The 18,090-nt window shown below is 47.1% G+C and overlaps 1 protein-coding gene across 3 annotated transcripts in view; it reads right to left on the reverse strand.

The window, feature by feature from the left end:
- Positions 1–18,090, reverse strand: part of LOC306821346 (nuclear receptor ROR-alpha A-like) — a 62,967-nt gene that overhangs the window by 7,829 nt on the left and 37,048 nt on the right. For 2 of the 3 annotated variants that reach the window (XR_013778773.1, XM_079339711.1), the window contains exons 2-6: positions 15,622–15,654; positions 2,135–2,220; positions 1,274–1,415; positions 714–991; positions 443–632 (exon numbers count right to left, since the gene is read on the reverse strand). Coding sequence is in view for 2 of the 3 variants with exons in the window: in XM_079339711.1 (XP_079195837.1) it covers positions 443–632; positions 714–991; positions 1,274–1,415; positions 2,135–2,220; positions 15,622–15,654 (729 nt within the window). In the remaining variant the exon portion in view is untranslated. Of the gene's footprint in view, positions 1–442; positions 633–713; positions 992–1,273; positions 1,416–2,134; positions 2,221–13,419; positions 13,522–15,621; positions 15,655–18,090 lie in introns of those variants that run through there. The other variant, XM_079339712.1, reaches the window with a different exon arrangement.

Here is an 18,090-nt window from a genome sequence, read left to right on the forward strand (position 1 = left end):
ACTTCACAGTGCTGATGCATCATGTGTTTACATAAAGGAAGGTGGGTGGAATGACTATACAGATCAATATATTATATGTTATATTGTTTTTTTTTAGGTAATCTGGTTGTGGGAGGTTTGAGGGGGAATGAAGAGATTACTTTTTTTATATTCAAAAGTTTTATTTGACTTCTTCTACGTCTGCTTCATGCAGATATTTTTTTTTTAAACACCCTGTAAGGTCTAATAATGCATCTTGTCTGAAAGTTGTATTATTGTAATGTTTTTGTCAAATGATGCAAAAAAAAATTTGCAGATTTTGCTCATTTGTCAAAGAACTCTGAAATAACTTCACAGATTCAAACTTCTGATGGATTAGTGCAAAATCAAACGACGATATTTTGGATTTGACTCAGATTGGATTTGAGCTCCCGTCCCCTGAGCCCCTTCTCCTCCCCCTTACCGAGTTCAGCCATGGACACGGTGGGGGACGCGTCCCCGTTGCTGAAGGAGCAGTACGGGAAGAAGCCGTTATCGGAGCCATAGTCGCACAGCGGCTCCGGTTTGATGCCGTTTATATCCAGTCCTGACTGGTCCGGGGAGGGCTGGAAGTCCAGGTAAAATCCGCCCCCTCCTCCTCCTCCAGAGTCTGCCTGTGTGAGGAAGAGCAGGTTCAGACAAAAAAAAAAGACTCTTATTGTGAAAGTCTAGAGGGTTAAAAAAAACCTGCAGACCTTGGATGACACGGATCCAGCTTCAGGCGAGTTCTGCTCGATGTATCCGCCCAGGTCATCGGGCAGCTCTGTGAGGCCGCTGGAGGAGAGGCTGTAGTGAGGGGAGAGCGGCTCGGCCTCGCCCGGGCTCGGGGCGCCCAGGCTGGGATGGGACAGGAGGAGGGAACCCTGCTGCTGCTGCTGCTGCTGCTGCTGCTGCTGCTGCTGCAGGCGATGCTTCTGCACCTCAGCGTACAAACTGTCCCGCTGCTTCTTCGACATGCGGCCGAACTTCACGGCTGCGAATGAGAAAAGAGGACGACTTAGGAAGCATCAACGACTCGACATGTGTTCACATCCCTGCGTCAACTTCAGAACCAAAACCAGAACCAGTATCATAAACTCCACCTGACTCGCTTCAGTTCGTGATGTTTGTAAATCTAAAGACACTGATTATATTTCATGTTTTAAATGTATTCAAATTATTTGCACAGTAAAAAACATATTCCCTCGAATAACTGCGAGCGCCATGATCCAGTTACTCTGACACACACGCCATGTTCATGGTTGTCATGTCTCACCGTCTCGGGACATGCCCACAGACAGACATTTCTGCAGACGGCAGTGCTGGCAGCGGTTGCGGCTGGTTCGGTCGATCACACAGTTTTTCTGGCGAGGACACGAGTAGGCGGCGTTACTCTGCTGACTCCGCCTGAAGAAACCCTGACAGAGGAGAGAAAACGTCAGAGCTCATCGTTCAGACAGCTGTGGCACATCTGTGGCTCCCTCATCGTCTCACCACATTTCAGATATACATTCACTTAGGAGACATTTTCCCGCTTCTTTCTGGCCAAGATCCCCCGAATGCATGATCCATCAACCCCCTCCCGTCCTTCTATTAGCGCTCAGATAAATCTCCATCGTCTGCTTGTTGGCTGTGAAATGAGCCTCCAGCTGCAGACAGCAGCTGCTGCAGCTCAACACACGGCCTTGTTTGGGGAACTAATCTAACAAGAGGAGCGTTTTCTGTGCCAAACGGTGTCAAATGTTTCCTCTGCTCCCGCTCATGACGCTGGCCTGAAACCCAAAAAAGAATCCGACCAGTTGCTGTGGAATAACAGCGACAGGGTTAAAAAACAATGCATGGGTCACTTTAACATATCCAGAAGGTAAAGCTCTCGTTAGGCTACTTAAAAGTGTGGTGCAACGTCATGCACGTGGAGACGACACTTCCTGCATCCACTCGTCAGACTGGAAGCAGATGTTCATTTACGAGGTGCTAAGTCGTTCAGCGTGCCTTTAATTGTGAAGCTGCAGAAGACGACAGGCTCCAAATATTTACCGTTTCATGTATGTGCAAGAGAAAATGTGTGTTTGTCACGTTAGCTGGAGAAGCATCGAGCGCCGTTACTTTTAAAAACTGATAGTTTTTTTAATCTTACCTTGCAGCCCTCGCAGGTGATCACCCCGTAGTGGATCCCTGAGGATTTATCTCCACAGATCTTACAGGGAATGATTTCAATCTGAGCTGCAGACACAGGAGGACAATCACATGTTAGCATCATTACAACATCTGTCAGCAGCTGCATCACCATCTGCAGCCTCCTCCAAGACACGTGCTCGCTGGACCCAGACCAGGACCAGGACCAGGACCTGATCGACCCTGCTGGGTCGCGTGAGAGCTGCAGTTCCTTAAATGTCCACTTGAGGCGATGTCTCAGTGTGATTGCGTCAGAGCAACTTTAGAGAATATGAAAAGAAGAAATGAGCTCACACACCGGCGCCCTGGTGATTACATGGTGATAACCCCGAGGCTTCAATATGGAGGAGGCGTGGCCTAACGGCGGTTTGTTTTGGATTGGATCGACAGCAGGTGTTCACACTGCACTGATTTTATGTGGTTTGATTTTCTGACAGCCTGAACACAAACCTGCAGCTGGTTTCACATCTGACTCCTACAGATCCGTCTCAATCTGAACGCCATCGACAAAAACAACCAACGGCGGCGACGCAGATCCAGCAGGAAGTGAACTTTGTTCAGTGACAGGAAACAGCAAGAATCCAAACAACAAGCCTGCGGACCGACCGCTCTACGAGACCGTCTGCATCAGGAATAATCACACTTCTCTGTCGTGCATTTTCCTGTTGTATTTGCTTTGGTTACCATAGAAACCAAAGTGGATCAGACCAGCTGAGTACGGACGGGCAGATCTGATCCGGTCAGTCAGTCAGATCAGAGTCTGAACAAAGTCTAACAGTCTTAATGGATCAGCTCGTGATTGGACGGTTTGGTGCGTACGCACACACACACTCAGCATGCAGCTCGTAACAGACAGCTCGGCTCGGAGCCGCTAAATTTAGCAGAGGGAAGTTATGTAAGTGTGCAACCACATGAACACAAACACTACGCACACACACACACACACACACACACACACACACACGCACACACACACTCTGGTTCAGTAGAGCGGTCTGAGACATGAAGGAGAAGAAGGATCATCACTCTGCTGTTTGTCTCTGTGAGTTTATCTTCACCTGAAGTTTCACCGTCGGTGTGACAGCTCCGTCCCAATGTGTTGAACTGCAGTACCTGTTTTAAACACTAGGTGTCAGAGCACATACTGCTCCTCTACTGGAGCTCTGTATTTAAACAGTCAGAGGGTGAAAGGCTCAGAAATAGTTGCTATAATAAAAAAACAAAACATTAAAGTAACAAAAGGAAGTTAAGGCTGGCTCCACAATAAATATTTACACCCCCCCCCCCCCCCACACACACACACACACACACACACACCACACACACCCTTGACTCTACAATCTATCCTCATGTGAACCGACTTAACTCCGCTCCCTCCTCTCTTAACCCCCACACACACACACCCACCCACACACACACACACACACACACACCTCTGTTCTGTCCCCGTGTGCCTCTAAGCTCCGCCCCTCACTCAGAAGACGGATCGACCGCCTGACCCAGTGAATGAACATCTACGTGATCCTCGGCTGAACTCATTCAACCTCGGAGGAACTCCAGCACTGTGTGTGTGTTTCTGACTGACTGACTGAAGTCCTCTCTCTCCCAGGAAAACAAACAAACAAACAAACAAACAAAAACAAAACAAATCGGATGAAACGCTGTCATGAGTGTGTAAGAAGGAAACACAGGAAGTAAGGTTCAAATGCTAGAATCTGACATAACAAGGTAAGACGATCATTACAAATGGTGTGTGTGTGAGTGTGTGTGTGTGTGTGTGTGTGTGTGTGTGTGTGTGTGTGTGTGTGTGTGTGTGTGTGTGTGTGTGTGTGTGTGTGTGTGTGTTTTCTCAGTAATTCTCAGCTCTGCTCAGCCTGGACCGCTCCGACCACAGTGTGAAACCATGTCGCCTCTGTGATCACACCTCTGGTGAGCTCGCAGGTCCTTTTTTAAAAAACACTTTCTATATGCATCATTGTGATTTCTCCGCTGCAGGCGGCATGGACATGGCTTTTTCTTTTTTTTTTGTGGTTACCATGGCAGCGTTACATGGCACAGGATGCCCACAAACAGGCAGGTGCTCGAAGTGTTAATCTCACTTTAGCATGAAGCCGTGAGAAGCACGACGACAAGTCGAGTGAGACTTCAGTGGGAACGAGACGTCCAACAAACAAGCCAAGAATCGAACAGGGAAACATCAAAGGGATAACAACATAAAATGTTCAGTGGGATCGTAAGAGGTCAAAAATAAATGGACCAGAACAAACACCTAGCTGGGGGAGGGGCTACTGCCCTTTGTGATGTCATGAAGGGAAAATCTCTGCACTCCCGCTGGTTTCTCCTTAAAGGGGGCTGATCACCTACACACAACTTATTGCTTATTGCTTCCACTCGACCTGTGAAAATGAGTCCAAACTGACGCGGCCCCGCGGATTGCTAGCAAGAACAAAAATGGCCAACCTGCACAAAAGTGTTGTTCAAGGCTGGGGGTGGAGTTACCAGGGGAGGGGAGGGGGAATCCCACTGTGACATCACAAGGAGAGCATATTTGAAACGGAGCGTTTTCCTCTGTGTTGTCAAACTTCTGCAGAGCACAAACAAACGAACTGGACGGATTTATTTCACACGTTTTGAGTCCACTCAGGTTCCCCAGATAAACACTGTGAAAGTGGATTTTTCAGAATACGTCTCCTTTAAACACGACAGAGTGTTTTTACTCAGCACGTCGAAAAAAAACGACAATATTTTTTGCCTGTGCAATGATGAAATATTCAAACAGAAAAAATGCTGATGAACATTGACAGAGGATTATATTCAGATATCGTAGATACTTCTGCATCAACAAATGTTCCAACACCAAATAAAACAAAGCCTCAAACACACACACACACACACACAGAGAATCATCCGTGCTGCAGTTTCCTCTCTGCAGTAATTAGCTCTCTGAGCGTTAATCCCGTCTGAATTCTACATTTCAACATCAAAGGCTGCGTTCAACAAAGCCACCGCCTGAAATTAGAGCCGACGTGAGAGCGGCGGATATTTATACACTCTGCCAGCTGCAGCACAAACATCTGCTTTGTTTTGGGGTTTTTTTTTAAGACCCCCTCAGGCTCAGTGAAGGCTACCGAGGCTCGCTCTTCCTCCTCCTCCTCCTCCTCCTCCTCTCTGGACCACAAGACGAGACGAGTGACGGAGAAGAGGACAGGAAGTCAGTGATTCATTTCCTCTCTGCACACAACCAAGAGGAAATGTTTCATTGATGTGATCCGTGACGTCATCGTGATAAGCTTCACTACAAAGTTACATCACCGGTTTACGTTGATCGCGCGCTCCGTGAGTTCAGAAGCGCTTCGTATCCAGGATGTGCTCTCTTTACTTCTTTAAAAAAGGTGTTTTAACAAACGAAGCAGGAACAGGATGAGAACGTCAAAGAGAGGAAACTAAACGACACGAGCGGCGGCGATACGAACATGCAGCGATCCCCCTCGCTCATACAGTCACACCGCCGCCCGTCACTCGCCACGCCCACACAAGTATCCGGGCCCCTGAATCAACGGTGTAGCCCCTGAATCAGCGCTCATCCCATTCTCAGTTTGGATCAGTCCCAACTTTTTAACAGTTAAGGTTTAAAGGGCCATGACATTAAAGCTTCGTTTCCACCGAGCGGTCCGGCTCGGTTCGTCTCGGTTCGGCGTTTCCATAGGCTAATCCCGGGAAAGATTCCCAAATAACCGATCCGTACCGTCCCACTTTTTGGGTCCCTTCCGTTGGGGTGCCAAGAATGTGGAGCCGACCCAAAAAAGGTGGAGCTAAACACGGCAGTCTGCTGATTGGTTGAAAGAATCCTCACTTCCTGTGTGACAACGGTACACACAACCCCGCTGTGTTTAAATACACAGCTGATTGTTTATGTCACATGACAGTGACAGAGGAGATGAACTGCTGGATGTCTTCTTCGTTGGTTTTGTTTGTGTAGCATTTTTCTCCTTTGTTGAATTTATTAGTTAGCGGTTAGCTGTTAGCGGCTAGCTGCTATCATGTGATGCTATTGACGTAGCGGCTATCGGCATCCGGTTGACACGCCACCTACCAAATAGGGCACGGGTGGCTGTGGAAACACAAACGGGATCGGGCTAAATCGAACCAAACCGTACCGAACCGTACCAATCCGGACCGGACCGCTGTGTGGGAACGTGGCTTTTTATGTCGCGCATGATGTGGATGCTAACCTTTTGATTAGCCAATCTGCTTTTTAGGCTTCATTGAAGTCAACATGAATTCATCTGAGTGTTCTCTGAGTTTGACCTTTAGGTCGATGACTAAGACGTGAAAGCTGATAACCTTCTCCTCCTCTTCATCGCTCTCTAAGTCAGTGATCCTCTGAGGAAAGTTTCGTAATGACTCGTCAGCCGTCACTAAACTTTCACATCCGTCAGCATCTTCTCCGACTTCAAACAGCCGAGTGTGAAACAACCTGTGTGTGAGTCCGTTTCATCAGTCAGACCTGTGTGTGACGCTCCCTCCGAGAGCTCGCTCCTCTTCATCATCCTCAGCTCGCTCCGAGAGCTCGCTCCTCTTCCTCATCCTCTGCTCGCTCCGAGAGCTCGCTCCTCTTCATCATCCTCAGCTCGCTCCGAGAGCTCGCTCCTCTTCATCATCCTCTGCTCGCTCCGAGAGCTCGCTCCTCTTCCTCATCCTCTGCTCCCTCCGAGAGCTCGCTCCTCTTCATCATCCTCAGCTCGCTCCTCATCCTCATCCTCTGCTCGCTCCTCTTCTTCATCCTCAGCTCGCTCCGAGAGCTCGCTCCTCTTCTTCATCCTCTGCTCCCTCCGAGAGCTCGCTCCTCTTCTTCATCCTCAGCTCGCTCCGAGAGCTCGCTCCTCTTCATCATCCTCAGCTCGCTCCTCTTCCTCATCCTCTGCTCGCTCCGAGAGCTCGCTCCTCTTCTTCATCCTCTGCTCCCTCCGAGAGCTCGCTCCTCTTCCTCATCCTCTGCTCCCTCCGAGAGCTCGCTCCTCTTCATCATCCTCAGCTCGCTCCTCATCCTCATCCTCTGCTTGCTCCTCTTCTTCATCCTCTGCTCCCTCCGAGAGCTCGCTCCTCTTCATCATCCTCTGCTCGCTCCTCTTCCTCATTCTGTCCTCGCTCCTCTTCTTCATCCTCTGCTTGCTCCTCTTCATCATTCTGTCCTCGCTCCTCTTCCTCATCCTTTGCTCGCTCCCCTTCCTCACCCTGTCCTCGCTCCTCTTCCTCATTCTGTCCTCGCTCCTCTTCATCATCCTGTCCTCGCTCCTCTTCATCATCCTCTGCTCACTCCTCATCCTGTCCTCGCTCCTCTTCCTCATCCTGTCTGGAGGGAAGTCCAGACCACCTCGACTCGCTCGTTTTCCCGCATCAGTTTGTTTGGACGTCCGTCCAAACGAACCTGAGAAGGCAAAGAGCCCGACCTCCTCCAGACCCTCCAGGTGTGAAAAGACCTGGACCCTAAACCTGGTTTAACACAGAGAGAGGTCTCGGGTCCCGTGTTTGGGAGGGCAGAGCGGGCGGCGTCCTGCAAACGCGCTCATCCAGCCTCCACGTCATGTGGATTTGATAACAGTAGACATATGGCAGCACACGTGGATCAGCGGCACGCTCATCGAGCCCGGCAGCAGACGAGGCAGCAGCTTGTTCATCAGGAACAGGTTGGTGCTTCGTCACATCTCCGACCTGTGAGTCTTCTGTGTGCCGCTTCCATCACACTCACACTCAACCTGTCCTCTTACTTTGACATGTTCATACTGTGTGAGCCTGAACTGTCTGCTCTTCAGAGCGCAGCACCGAGTCCTCGAGTCGAGAACAGAATCACACGAGACCAGATCACAGGAAACTCTAAGAAACACAACATCAGACACACACACATTATTTATTATTCTAAACCGATGAAGGTGAACTGTGGACTTGTCTCTTGTACCGTTGGTGATTCAGTCTGACGATGTGGAAACGGAGGCTTTTATTTTGAAAATAAACTGGATTTTAATGTTGTTTTGGTGTCTGACTTCCTGCCCCACTCGCTCTGCTCTGGGGTAAGTGGATGCGTCGTGCACCTTGGCTGACAGAGCTGGGACACACACACACACACACACACACACACACACACACACACACACACACACACACACAGTGACTAAGATATCAGCTCCTGGACCAGACTTGGATCTTTTGGAATTCAGCAGTGAGAGCTGCTTGTAATGAGACGCTGGCAGCCTGCTGGTTTTTGCACGTGCCCCATGTGTGGAGGCTTGGTCCTGCAGGCAGGTGATCCCAGGTCCAGATCCGACCTGCGGCTCCCCACTCTGCATCATCCTCCCTCGAGATAAAGGCAGAAAAAACCTAAATAATAAACCCTTAAATTTATTTTTATTTTTTTTTAAAGTTTGCGATTTCTGAAAGATTAATTCCTTTGTTCAACTTTTTATTATGACGAAAAAGCCAAAAGCCTGAAACATGTCGGCAGCCTTCTGTTCCTCTGCACCGAGTGTGTGTGGCCGTTAGAAGTTCATCCTGCACCAACAGTAATTAAATTCAGAGCTCCAGATGAACGCTTGAACCTGGCTGTGTTTTCCCAGCGGACGCTGCAGATGCTTCGCTGTATAGCAGCTACTGCCGTATAATGTGTAATTAGCAGTATAGCGGCGCTACGTCAAGGCTAATGAGCTGGAAGAAGTGCGTGTGAGCCACCGCGTGTTTACCCCAGAAATGCTAAAGCTCGGGCAAATCAAGTCCCTGATGGATAAATTATGTGAAACCCAATTTAAAACATAATAAAGTTTTCAGACAGCGGATCAAAGAGGGAGCGGAGAGGAGGGCCGATAAGCCGCCGCCGCCGCCGCCGCCACCGACGTGCCTTTGAAATGTGTCAAGGTTCCTCCATCCTCCCCCTATCCTAGTTCTTCACCCTCTCTCCTCAAGTCCTCCTCCATCTGTTTCACCTCATGACTTTTCCCTGAAACTTTCCTGCCCGTCGTTCCCAACTCTGTCATTCCCGTTTTTCACTCCAACAGCCCAAGAAAACAGGGAAAGAAAATGAAATGAACAAAAGAACTCTGGAGTAGACGGAGCTCCTCCAACCTTCAGCCAGGTGATCTGGCTCTACTGACGCCCCCGCCGCCACCATCAGACGGTGTCTTCCTCTTAAGCACCGCCGTCCTCGTTCATGCACGGCGTGCTCCGACCTCCACCTCAGCGCCCAGGAAGTGTGGACGACAGGAAGCGTGTTTGATTTTCTTACACGTTTGATTTCTGCATCGTAAACTCTAAAAAGCAGAGTATCGTTCAGTCCTGAAGATTCAGGGTTTTTCTCTCCACTGATGTGAAGCCTGATTGGTCTCAGCAGGCAGACAGCGTGCTGCCCCCTCTCCCGACCTGTGCCCCACCTTTCAGCCCGCCCCGCTGCGCTGACCGGTCTCCTCCTGCTCCAGTCAGGAGGTCTGTCTCACCTCCAAAACCCCCCCAATCTGCCACTCATGAACACCTCCCTCTGCCTCCCTCCACACTGACCACACCAGAAAGAACAGCAACCAGAAACACGACACACACATCTTCCTCATCTGTGTGTCTGCGAGCAGCTGAGGTAGCGATGATGTCACTCGTCCCCGCAGAGAACAGTTAAATAATCTGCTGCCTGTTGTAATCCTCTGACATAACAGGCTGGCTAAATGCCTCCTGCAGCGCTTTCTCACACACTGTGACTGTGGACCAGACAGCTTGAACACGCACACACACGCACACACACACACACACACACACACACACACACACACACCCTGTGCAGAGCCAGCAAAGACTAGATATGTGCAGTTTAAGCCGAATGAAAGCAAAGTTGTTACATTAAAGAGAAACACAACCTTCTAAATAAATAACGACTGCCATTTAAGTGAAGTGCATTCTGGGTAATCATTTACTTTTACATAGTAAAGCATTAATAATGCAGGAAAGCTGAACTCTGCACTTTAAAGGAGCAGTATATAACTGTACTAACCCCTAGTGTTTAAAATGAGTACTGCAGTCTAAACTCTAATCATCAAGAGAGCTGTCTGGCTCCGCCCCCTCCTCTCACACAGGTCAGCATGTGGTGGATACTGTAGCTTCAGTGTTTAGCCAGCTCTGCATGAGGTGGACACTGTAGCTTCAGTGTTTAGCCAGCTCTGCATGAGGTGGACACTGTAGCTTCAGTGTTTAGCCAGCTCTGCATGTGGTGGACACTGTAGCTTCAGTGTTTAGCCAGCTCTGCATGTGGTGGACACTGTAGCTTCAGTGTTTAGCCAGCTCTGCATGTGGTGGACACTGTAGCTTCAGTGTTTAGCCAACTCTGCATGCGGTGGACACTGTAGCTTCAGTGTTTAGCCAACTCTGCATGCGGTGGACACTGTAGCTTCAGTGTTTAGCCAGCTCTGCATGTGGTGGACACTGTAGCTTCAGTGTTTAGCCAGCTCTGCATGTAGAGACACTGTAGCTTCAGTGTTTAGCCAACTCTGCATGTGGTGGACACTGTAGCTTCAGTGTTTAGCCAGCTCTGCATGTGGAGGACACTGTAGCTTCAGTGTTTAGCCAGCTCTGCATGTGGTGGACACTGTAGCTTCAGTGTTTAGCCAGCTCTGCATGGGTCTGTAAAGCTTTCTGCGTTCTAACCTCTCTCCATGTTTCATCTCCAACATTGATCCTAGTTTGAGCAGCTTTCTGCTGCTGGAGCTTATTAGAAACATGCAGAGGCTTTTTAGCTCGGGTACAATCACTTCTATCTGAAGCAGTTCCACTGCCCGCTTCCATCGCTGCAACACCTGTTGCTTTGACCTGATACTCTTGAAACTGTCATCCTGTATGAAGATTTACTTTGTGGACAGTGAAGGTCACAGCGTGCAGTTTCTGTTCAGTTTGCCCCTGAATGTCTAAGCTCCTCCCCCTCCTCTCCAAGGCTGAGCTCAGACCTCATTTTAGCCGCCGGTATCTGTGATCTTATTCTTTCAGTCACTACATACAGCTCATGACCACAGGTGAGGGTTGGAATGAAGATCAACCAGGAAATCAAGAAAGTGTGTGTAGGTGTGTGTGTGTGTGTGTGCGTGTGTGTGTGTGTGATCTTCAAATGAACGTCCACTGTCAGCACGTTTCATCTTCAAAGACATTTGTTCTTTTATTCAATCCAACTTTCAGATTTCATCCACCATAAACAGATCACATGCACGCACACACACACACACACACACACACACACACACGCACACACACACACACACACACGCACACACACACAGCGTGCACCTCATCGTCTGTGTTACGCTGCCCGTAATATCACACTCCTTTACTGTGTAATTCATTTCACTGACAGCCCTAAAAATAGTGTTTACACGATCAGTGAAGGTGTCGTCTCTCTCTCGGCTCCTCAGTAAACAACAACCACACGAGTCCAGTGTGAACGCCACAGCTGGACGAGGAAGTCACTCGTTTGAAATGATCAATACTACAGAAGTGAAATACTCCTTCAACAGAGACGAGTCCGAAGCTGCCAAAACATTTCACAGAACGCACAAATATTTAATGAATCTCCAAAATAAACCACAAAACCAAGACGTCGGGAATGAAATGCAAAAGGATTTCTCAAAATACAAAAATAATTTCACAAAAATAACTGCATGAACATTTCACAAAGCGTGGCCATGTTTTTTTGAAACACAACTTTTATTAAAGGGGACATATGATGAACCGTTTGGTAACCTGAGTGTCTGTCAACACACAACATGTGAAATAAATCCATCCAGTTCTTTATTTGTGCTCTGCAGAAGTCTGACTACACAGAGGAAAACGCTCCGTTTCAAATATGCTCTCCTTGTGATGTCACAGTGGGATTCTGGTTAAAAAAAATCCCCCTCCCCTCCCCTGGTCTCTCCTCCCCTGGACTCCACCTCCAGCCTAGAGCAAAACTTTTATGCAGGTCCGTTATTTTTATTCTCTCTACAGACGAGTGATGTCTACGGGAAAACTCAGGGGGCGGGGCTTATTACATTTAAAGAGACACACACCAAAACGGAGCGTTCAGAGAGAGCTGGTTTCTACAGAGTCACAAACCTCCTCTGCTGCTGGATTCATGTTATATTTGGACCAAAGCTCAGAAACACAGATGTTTCATTTAGACCACAGGGAGACAGATTGAAAAGAAATTGTTTAGCATATCGTTAATTTTTCCTTCTTTACATGAATCTTTTTTGTCTCTTATAAAAGAGTCTTTAGAAACATTATTTGCAATAAGTGAAATGTATTTTGCAATTTGTCAGCCTTCAGGGCCACTGAAGAAAAAGTCCAAGGGTCCAGTCCATACTGCCAGGAAGGTAGATTAATTTCAATAAAATCATGAATGCGTCTTTTGTCTTATTTAACTTTTTTTAAATTAAAATTAACGTGTGCTTAAATGTTTTTAAACCTGTTAGACAAAACTCTGTTCAATGTAAAAGAAGGTTTTTGAGTAAAAGGACAGAAGTTGATAAAAAAAATGTGAATGTGAGTTCTCCAAACTAAAACATCATTTATTTAAGGCTCAAGCGATTTTCAGAACATGAAAATAAGTTTTCTTAAGTTCCTTTTACATTTTGTCAAGATGGTTTTTAATCCTGTTGTTTGTTGTCTTCTTTCTGCTTTAATAACAAACTTTTTTTGTGTTTCATGAATCTCATTTATGATTTGTGAAAAGAGTTTGAATCTATAAATTGATTTTTTCCCGCGCAGTCGGCCTTCAAGTCCAACATAAATCATTACCATCAAAATAAATAAATAAATGTACAGCTTACTATGCACAATGACCCAATTTACACCACTTTTTGCATCCCCCCATTAAAATCACAATTATATATTTTAACAGTATAACAGTTAAACCTATAATTAATTAATTAATTATTATTATTTATTATTAATTAAGTTAATCATATCAAATATGTGCTATATATTAAAAAAAGGCATTCGAGTAGGTTGATAAAAATAGTTGTAATAAACTCTTTATAAGAGTCTCCAAACCTCATCTGAGCTCTCGGACCTCTTCATGATAAAACTACAAACTCTCCGCTGCGAAGAAACACACCGAGTGGAGCATCGTCTCTTTCACACAAATCTTTGATACAAGTTGCGCAAAACAAAACATTTTAGAAAAGTGTTAAGAAAACGCGACAAGCTGCACGGGGAGTCATGACAGGTGCGCACGCGCACTTTAAATCTTACCTTTCATGGCAGAAATCACAAAATACATGTTTATAATCCAGACTGATGAACAGGACGCTCCGCTCCGACTCACACAAGCAGCTCTCTCTCTCTCTGCTCTGACACTCCGCTGCTCTCCGCACCTCATGAGGAGCCGTGTGACTGTGACGTCACCAGGCGGCCCCGCCCACCCGCGGCCGGTCCCTCTGACTGACGCAGCTGTCAGCCAATGACAGAGGAGGGGCGGTAACAGAGCTCTGATAGGATATTTGTGCAAGTGAGTGAAACACAACTGCTGAAATTAAAATTGAAATTCATCCTTTAGACTTTTTTAAATTGTTCAAAAAAACTGAGTTTTGGAAACGTTTTTTTTATTTTGCTCGTGTTTCATTGGTCAGCTTCTTGACATTAAATCCTGGCTGATGTGAAGCCTCCTCGATTCCTCTTATTTGTACTTTATTTATAACGCAGGTGTGATGCAGGTCCACACGTAATCTCACAACAAACAGCACATTGCGTCTGTGCTGCCGTCTTTTTTTCCGCCGTGGTTAATATAAAAAAGAGTTCAAAAGAAGGAGAGGAAGTGTGAAGGTTTCATACTCAGAAGAGGAGACAAAGGAACAAACAAAGAGAAAAACAAGCAAAAAGGAAGACGAGAAGAAACCACAGAGAAACGCTGCTTCAACAGAAATCAGCTGTCCACCAATCACAACCCTCCGTTCCTCCTCTGAGCAGCAGCAATCTAAAGATAACCGACGTGCACGCTAAGAAACACATCTCTCACATCTTCTATTATGTCTTCATCAAAAAAAGAAAAGTGCTTCCTGCCGTCTGCTCTGATCTCAGAGATGTTGTGAATGAAAGCTGCAGAATGTGTTTCAGTGTTTTTTAACCACCTTTACACCTGGCGTTCACGAGCGTCCTGTGACATCACGCCATCGCACTAACAAACTGTTAGTTTGGTCGTCTGAGCTGATAGACTGTAACTATTAATGGATGAAGCCTGAGTGGTGTTTTTTACACGATGCTTTTTAATTTCTGCTGTAAAAACGGATTCTTTGTTTTTATTTAGCAGTTTTTGTTTTGTTTATTGTTTTTTATAAATTTCTGTCATGATTATTTCAGACGTTGGATGGTTGACATACACATAACATGGCTTTTGACTGAAGACGTGATAATATTGATTTGTACGGCAGGTTGGCTTCTTTTTATAATGTTTGTGTGTTTTTCCGTTTTGTCACATTTGCAAAAAAAAGTCTCACAAACATCTTCAGCCGGCCTCAAGCACACACTCGACGGACAATCACCTGCAGGATCTCTGCAGCCGTCATTCTTTCCCTGTTGGTCTCATTTGCTTGAGTGGCCCAAAAAGAGTCAAAATCATTCAGTTCAGTCTGTAAGAGACTTCTCATGGTGAAAAATCCTGAAGAATTGAAGTGAAAGACTGAAGTGCAGTTGAAGCAGACACATGAAACGCCTCCTGGCTGAGCAGCAGAACTTCCTCCAGAGCGAGCGAGCGAGCGAGCTGCATGAAAACGACCTGCAGAGTGAATCTGAGACGAGAGGGCTGCAGGTGAGAGCGAACCCAGGCGCAGCAGGAGCTTCATTCTTCCTCGAAATTGGAAAAACAGGGGGACGATTTATGCTCCGGAAAGCTTGTCAGCCCCCCCTCCCCCCCCCCCCCCATCACATCCAGCCTGTAAAATCACAGCAGCACGTTACGAGTTGTTGCCTGAAGGATCAGCTCCGATCATCCCACGCGGCCACACGAGGCTCTCACATCTATTATCCATCCTTATCAGCTCTAATTGAAGAGACGCGGCTCTGGCAGCAGCCTCCCTCCCCCTCCTCCACTCGCAATTATTACAGGTTTTACTTTTATTCTGGCTATTCTTTTAAATCTGAAAAAAATCACCACATCTTCAAAGTGTCCGCTCACACTGGGAAGATGTTCGAGGCACAGAAAGTGTCACAGTGAGGAAAAACGCAGAGCGGACAAAACGAGGGTGTGAACCTCGTGTTGGTTTTTACACGAGGACGTGGACATTGGTCAACTTCCTGTTGGAGAGAAAGGCAGCAAACACCGGCGGTTAGCTTGTGCTAGCGTGCGTTAGCTTGCGGTGCAGCTACAAGCAGGTAGACGTGCACACTACATCCTGCAGGGAGCGAGAGCTTCAAAATAAAAGGCCTCTGACTCGACCTTTAAGAGAAGTTTTGACTTACATGTGTGAGTCTTCTTCACGACAGCCGACGAACCTGCAACACACAAACAGAGACACACTGTTTGATTTCAGACACAAGCAAAGCATCAGACACCCGTCTCACTTCCTGTTGTCTCCAGTCCCCACCTGACCTCAGAGGTTCAGCAGAGAGGAGGCGTTTGGAGTGGTTGTGTTTGATTTGTTTTCATCATGTTCAGAAATTCTCCTTTGACAAAAACCTCGGCCGACTTTTACAAGATTTCAGTGAAACAGCTTTCGAGCGATAACATAAAAATACAGCCAACAAACAGACGAGACAAACGTCCTCCTCGGTCCGCTTTGTTTCCTCTCGTCTCTGGTGGGAGGGACTGAGACGCGAGTGAAGGACGGAAGAGAGGGACGTAAACTTAAGAGAAATGGGATGCACCCCGTGAAACACCTGAATGCATCACACGAGACAAACTGTTTAAGAGAATAAGAGTCAACTCAACGCTGAGACTTTAAACACCAGGTTTGATTTCATGAAATGTTCTTTCCCCCTCAGGTAAAGTTCACCTCTTCTGTCAAGTCTCCTCCCATCAGCCATCTGCTCGACTGTCTACGCACACACACACACACACACACACACACACACACACACACACACACACACACGATAGGATATTTCATCATTGTCGAGCAGCCTGTGGCGGCAGACGTGCAGTCTCCTTGTTCAGTCCTTCCGTCACCTGAGGCCAATCTTTGAATTTCTCCCCGGGGACAAATAAAGTTTGTTTTTAATTTGAGTTTAAACTTTTATTTAAATTCTTTATTCTTTATTTATCGTCTTTACAACTTCTAAGGTAATCATTATAATACAGCTTAAAGGAGCAGTCTGTAGCTCTGCCCCCTAGTGTTTAAAATGGGTACTGCAGTCTAAACTCTAATCATCACAGAGAGCTGTCTGGCTCCGCCCCCTCCTCTCACACAGGTCAGCATGTGGTGGACACTGTAGCTTCAGTGTTTAGCCAGCTCTGCATGTGGTGGATACTGTAGCTTCAGTGTTTAGCCAGCTCTGCATGTAGAGACACTGTAGCTTCAGTGTTTAGCCAGCTCTGCATGTGGTGGACACTGTAGCTTCAGTGTTTAGCCAGCTCTGCATGTGGTGGACACTGTAGCTTCAGTGTTTAGCCAGCTCTGCATGTGGTGGACACTGTAGCTTCAGTGTTTAGCCAGCTCTGCATGTGGTGGACACTGCAGCTTCAGTGTTTAGCCAACTCTGCATGTAGAGACACTGTAGCTTCAGTGTTTAGCCAGCTCTGCATGGGTCTGTAAAGCTTTCTGCGTTCTAACCTCTCTCCATGTTTCAAAAGCATCTCCAACATTGATCCTAGTTTGAGCAGCTTTCTGCTGCATGTTAGCATCATGATTGTGAGCATCAGCAGGTTCGTGCAGCAGCATTCTAAACAAAGTGAAATGACCTTGATGGATCAGTGTAACCTTTTGCAAGTCACCCCCTTTTTGACGACGGCCCCCCCCTCGGGGCCCCGCCACATGATTCATGGCTGTGAGCGTCTTTTTGTTTCCAGGTCGAGCTGACAAATGAAAGGCTGAAACAAGCCAGCGTGGCGTCGTAATGAGACATCCTTTACCTGCAGAGCGTGTCACTGCTGACTGCGCTCACAACTCGCTTTAAAGGGTCTGACTGACAAAAGGACGACGCCGCTCACGCTGCTGCTGCTAGTGAGCATGTGAATACTCGAAGCTCTTTCACATTCACACACTGATGCTAAACGCTGCAAACACATTCACCCTGTTAAATGCCTTGCTCAAGGACACATTGACAGGGTGCTGCAGGGGCTGGATATCGAAGCCCAAACTCCTTTGGCTCGACCAACTGATCCACAGCCGAGTGTGAAATACCACACACACACCTTAAGTTTATTTATTTATTTATTAATCTTCTGCCTTCATCATAGAGACAGAAGATAGAGTCGGACATCAGAGGGAGAGAGAGAGAGAGAGAGAGAGAGAGCGAGCGAGCCTCGACACCGTCCTGTTCTCATCTACTTCCTGTTTGAGCAAACGCTGTGGTTTTACTGAGAAGACCTGAGCGAGGAGCCCGCAAACACTTGTTCCCCAGAAGGAGATCGTTAACGATCCTGGTTGATTTCATTGATCATCAGACGCTGACCTGGAAACAACTTCACATCATGCAGCTAAAAAAAAAACAACACAAAACAAAGATCAGCAGAAAAACATCGTTCAGCGAGCGACGTCGTTTATCTGCAGCGACCTTTGACTGCCCCCAAAATTAATCCTGCCTGAGCGCAAACACGCTGCACACGCTTCATATTTCAAAGACGTGATAATGGGGGGGGTGGGGGGGGGGGGGGGGGAGTCATCAGGCACCTACGAGACTTTATCACTGAATCTAGGCCAGATTAGAATATTCATTAGCCGTGCCCTTTTCAACTCCGGCTGCAGGAGGAGAAGCTGCAGCACAAACACG

Source organism: Symphodus melops (assembly GCF_947650265.1).
Source record: "Symphodus melops genome assembly, chromosome: 3".
In the NCBI taxonomy this organism is placed as follows: Eukaryota; Metazoa; Chordata; class Actinopteri; order Labriformes; family Labridae; genus Symphodus; species Symphodus melops.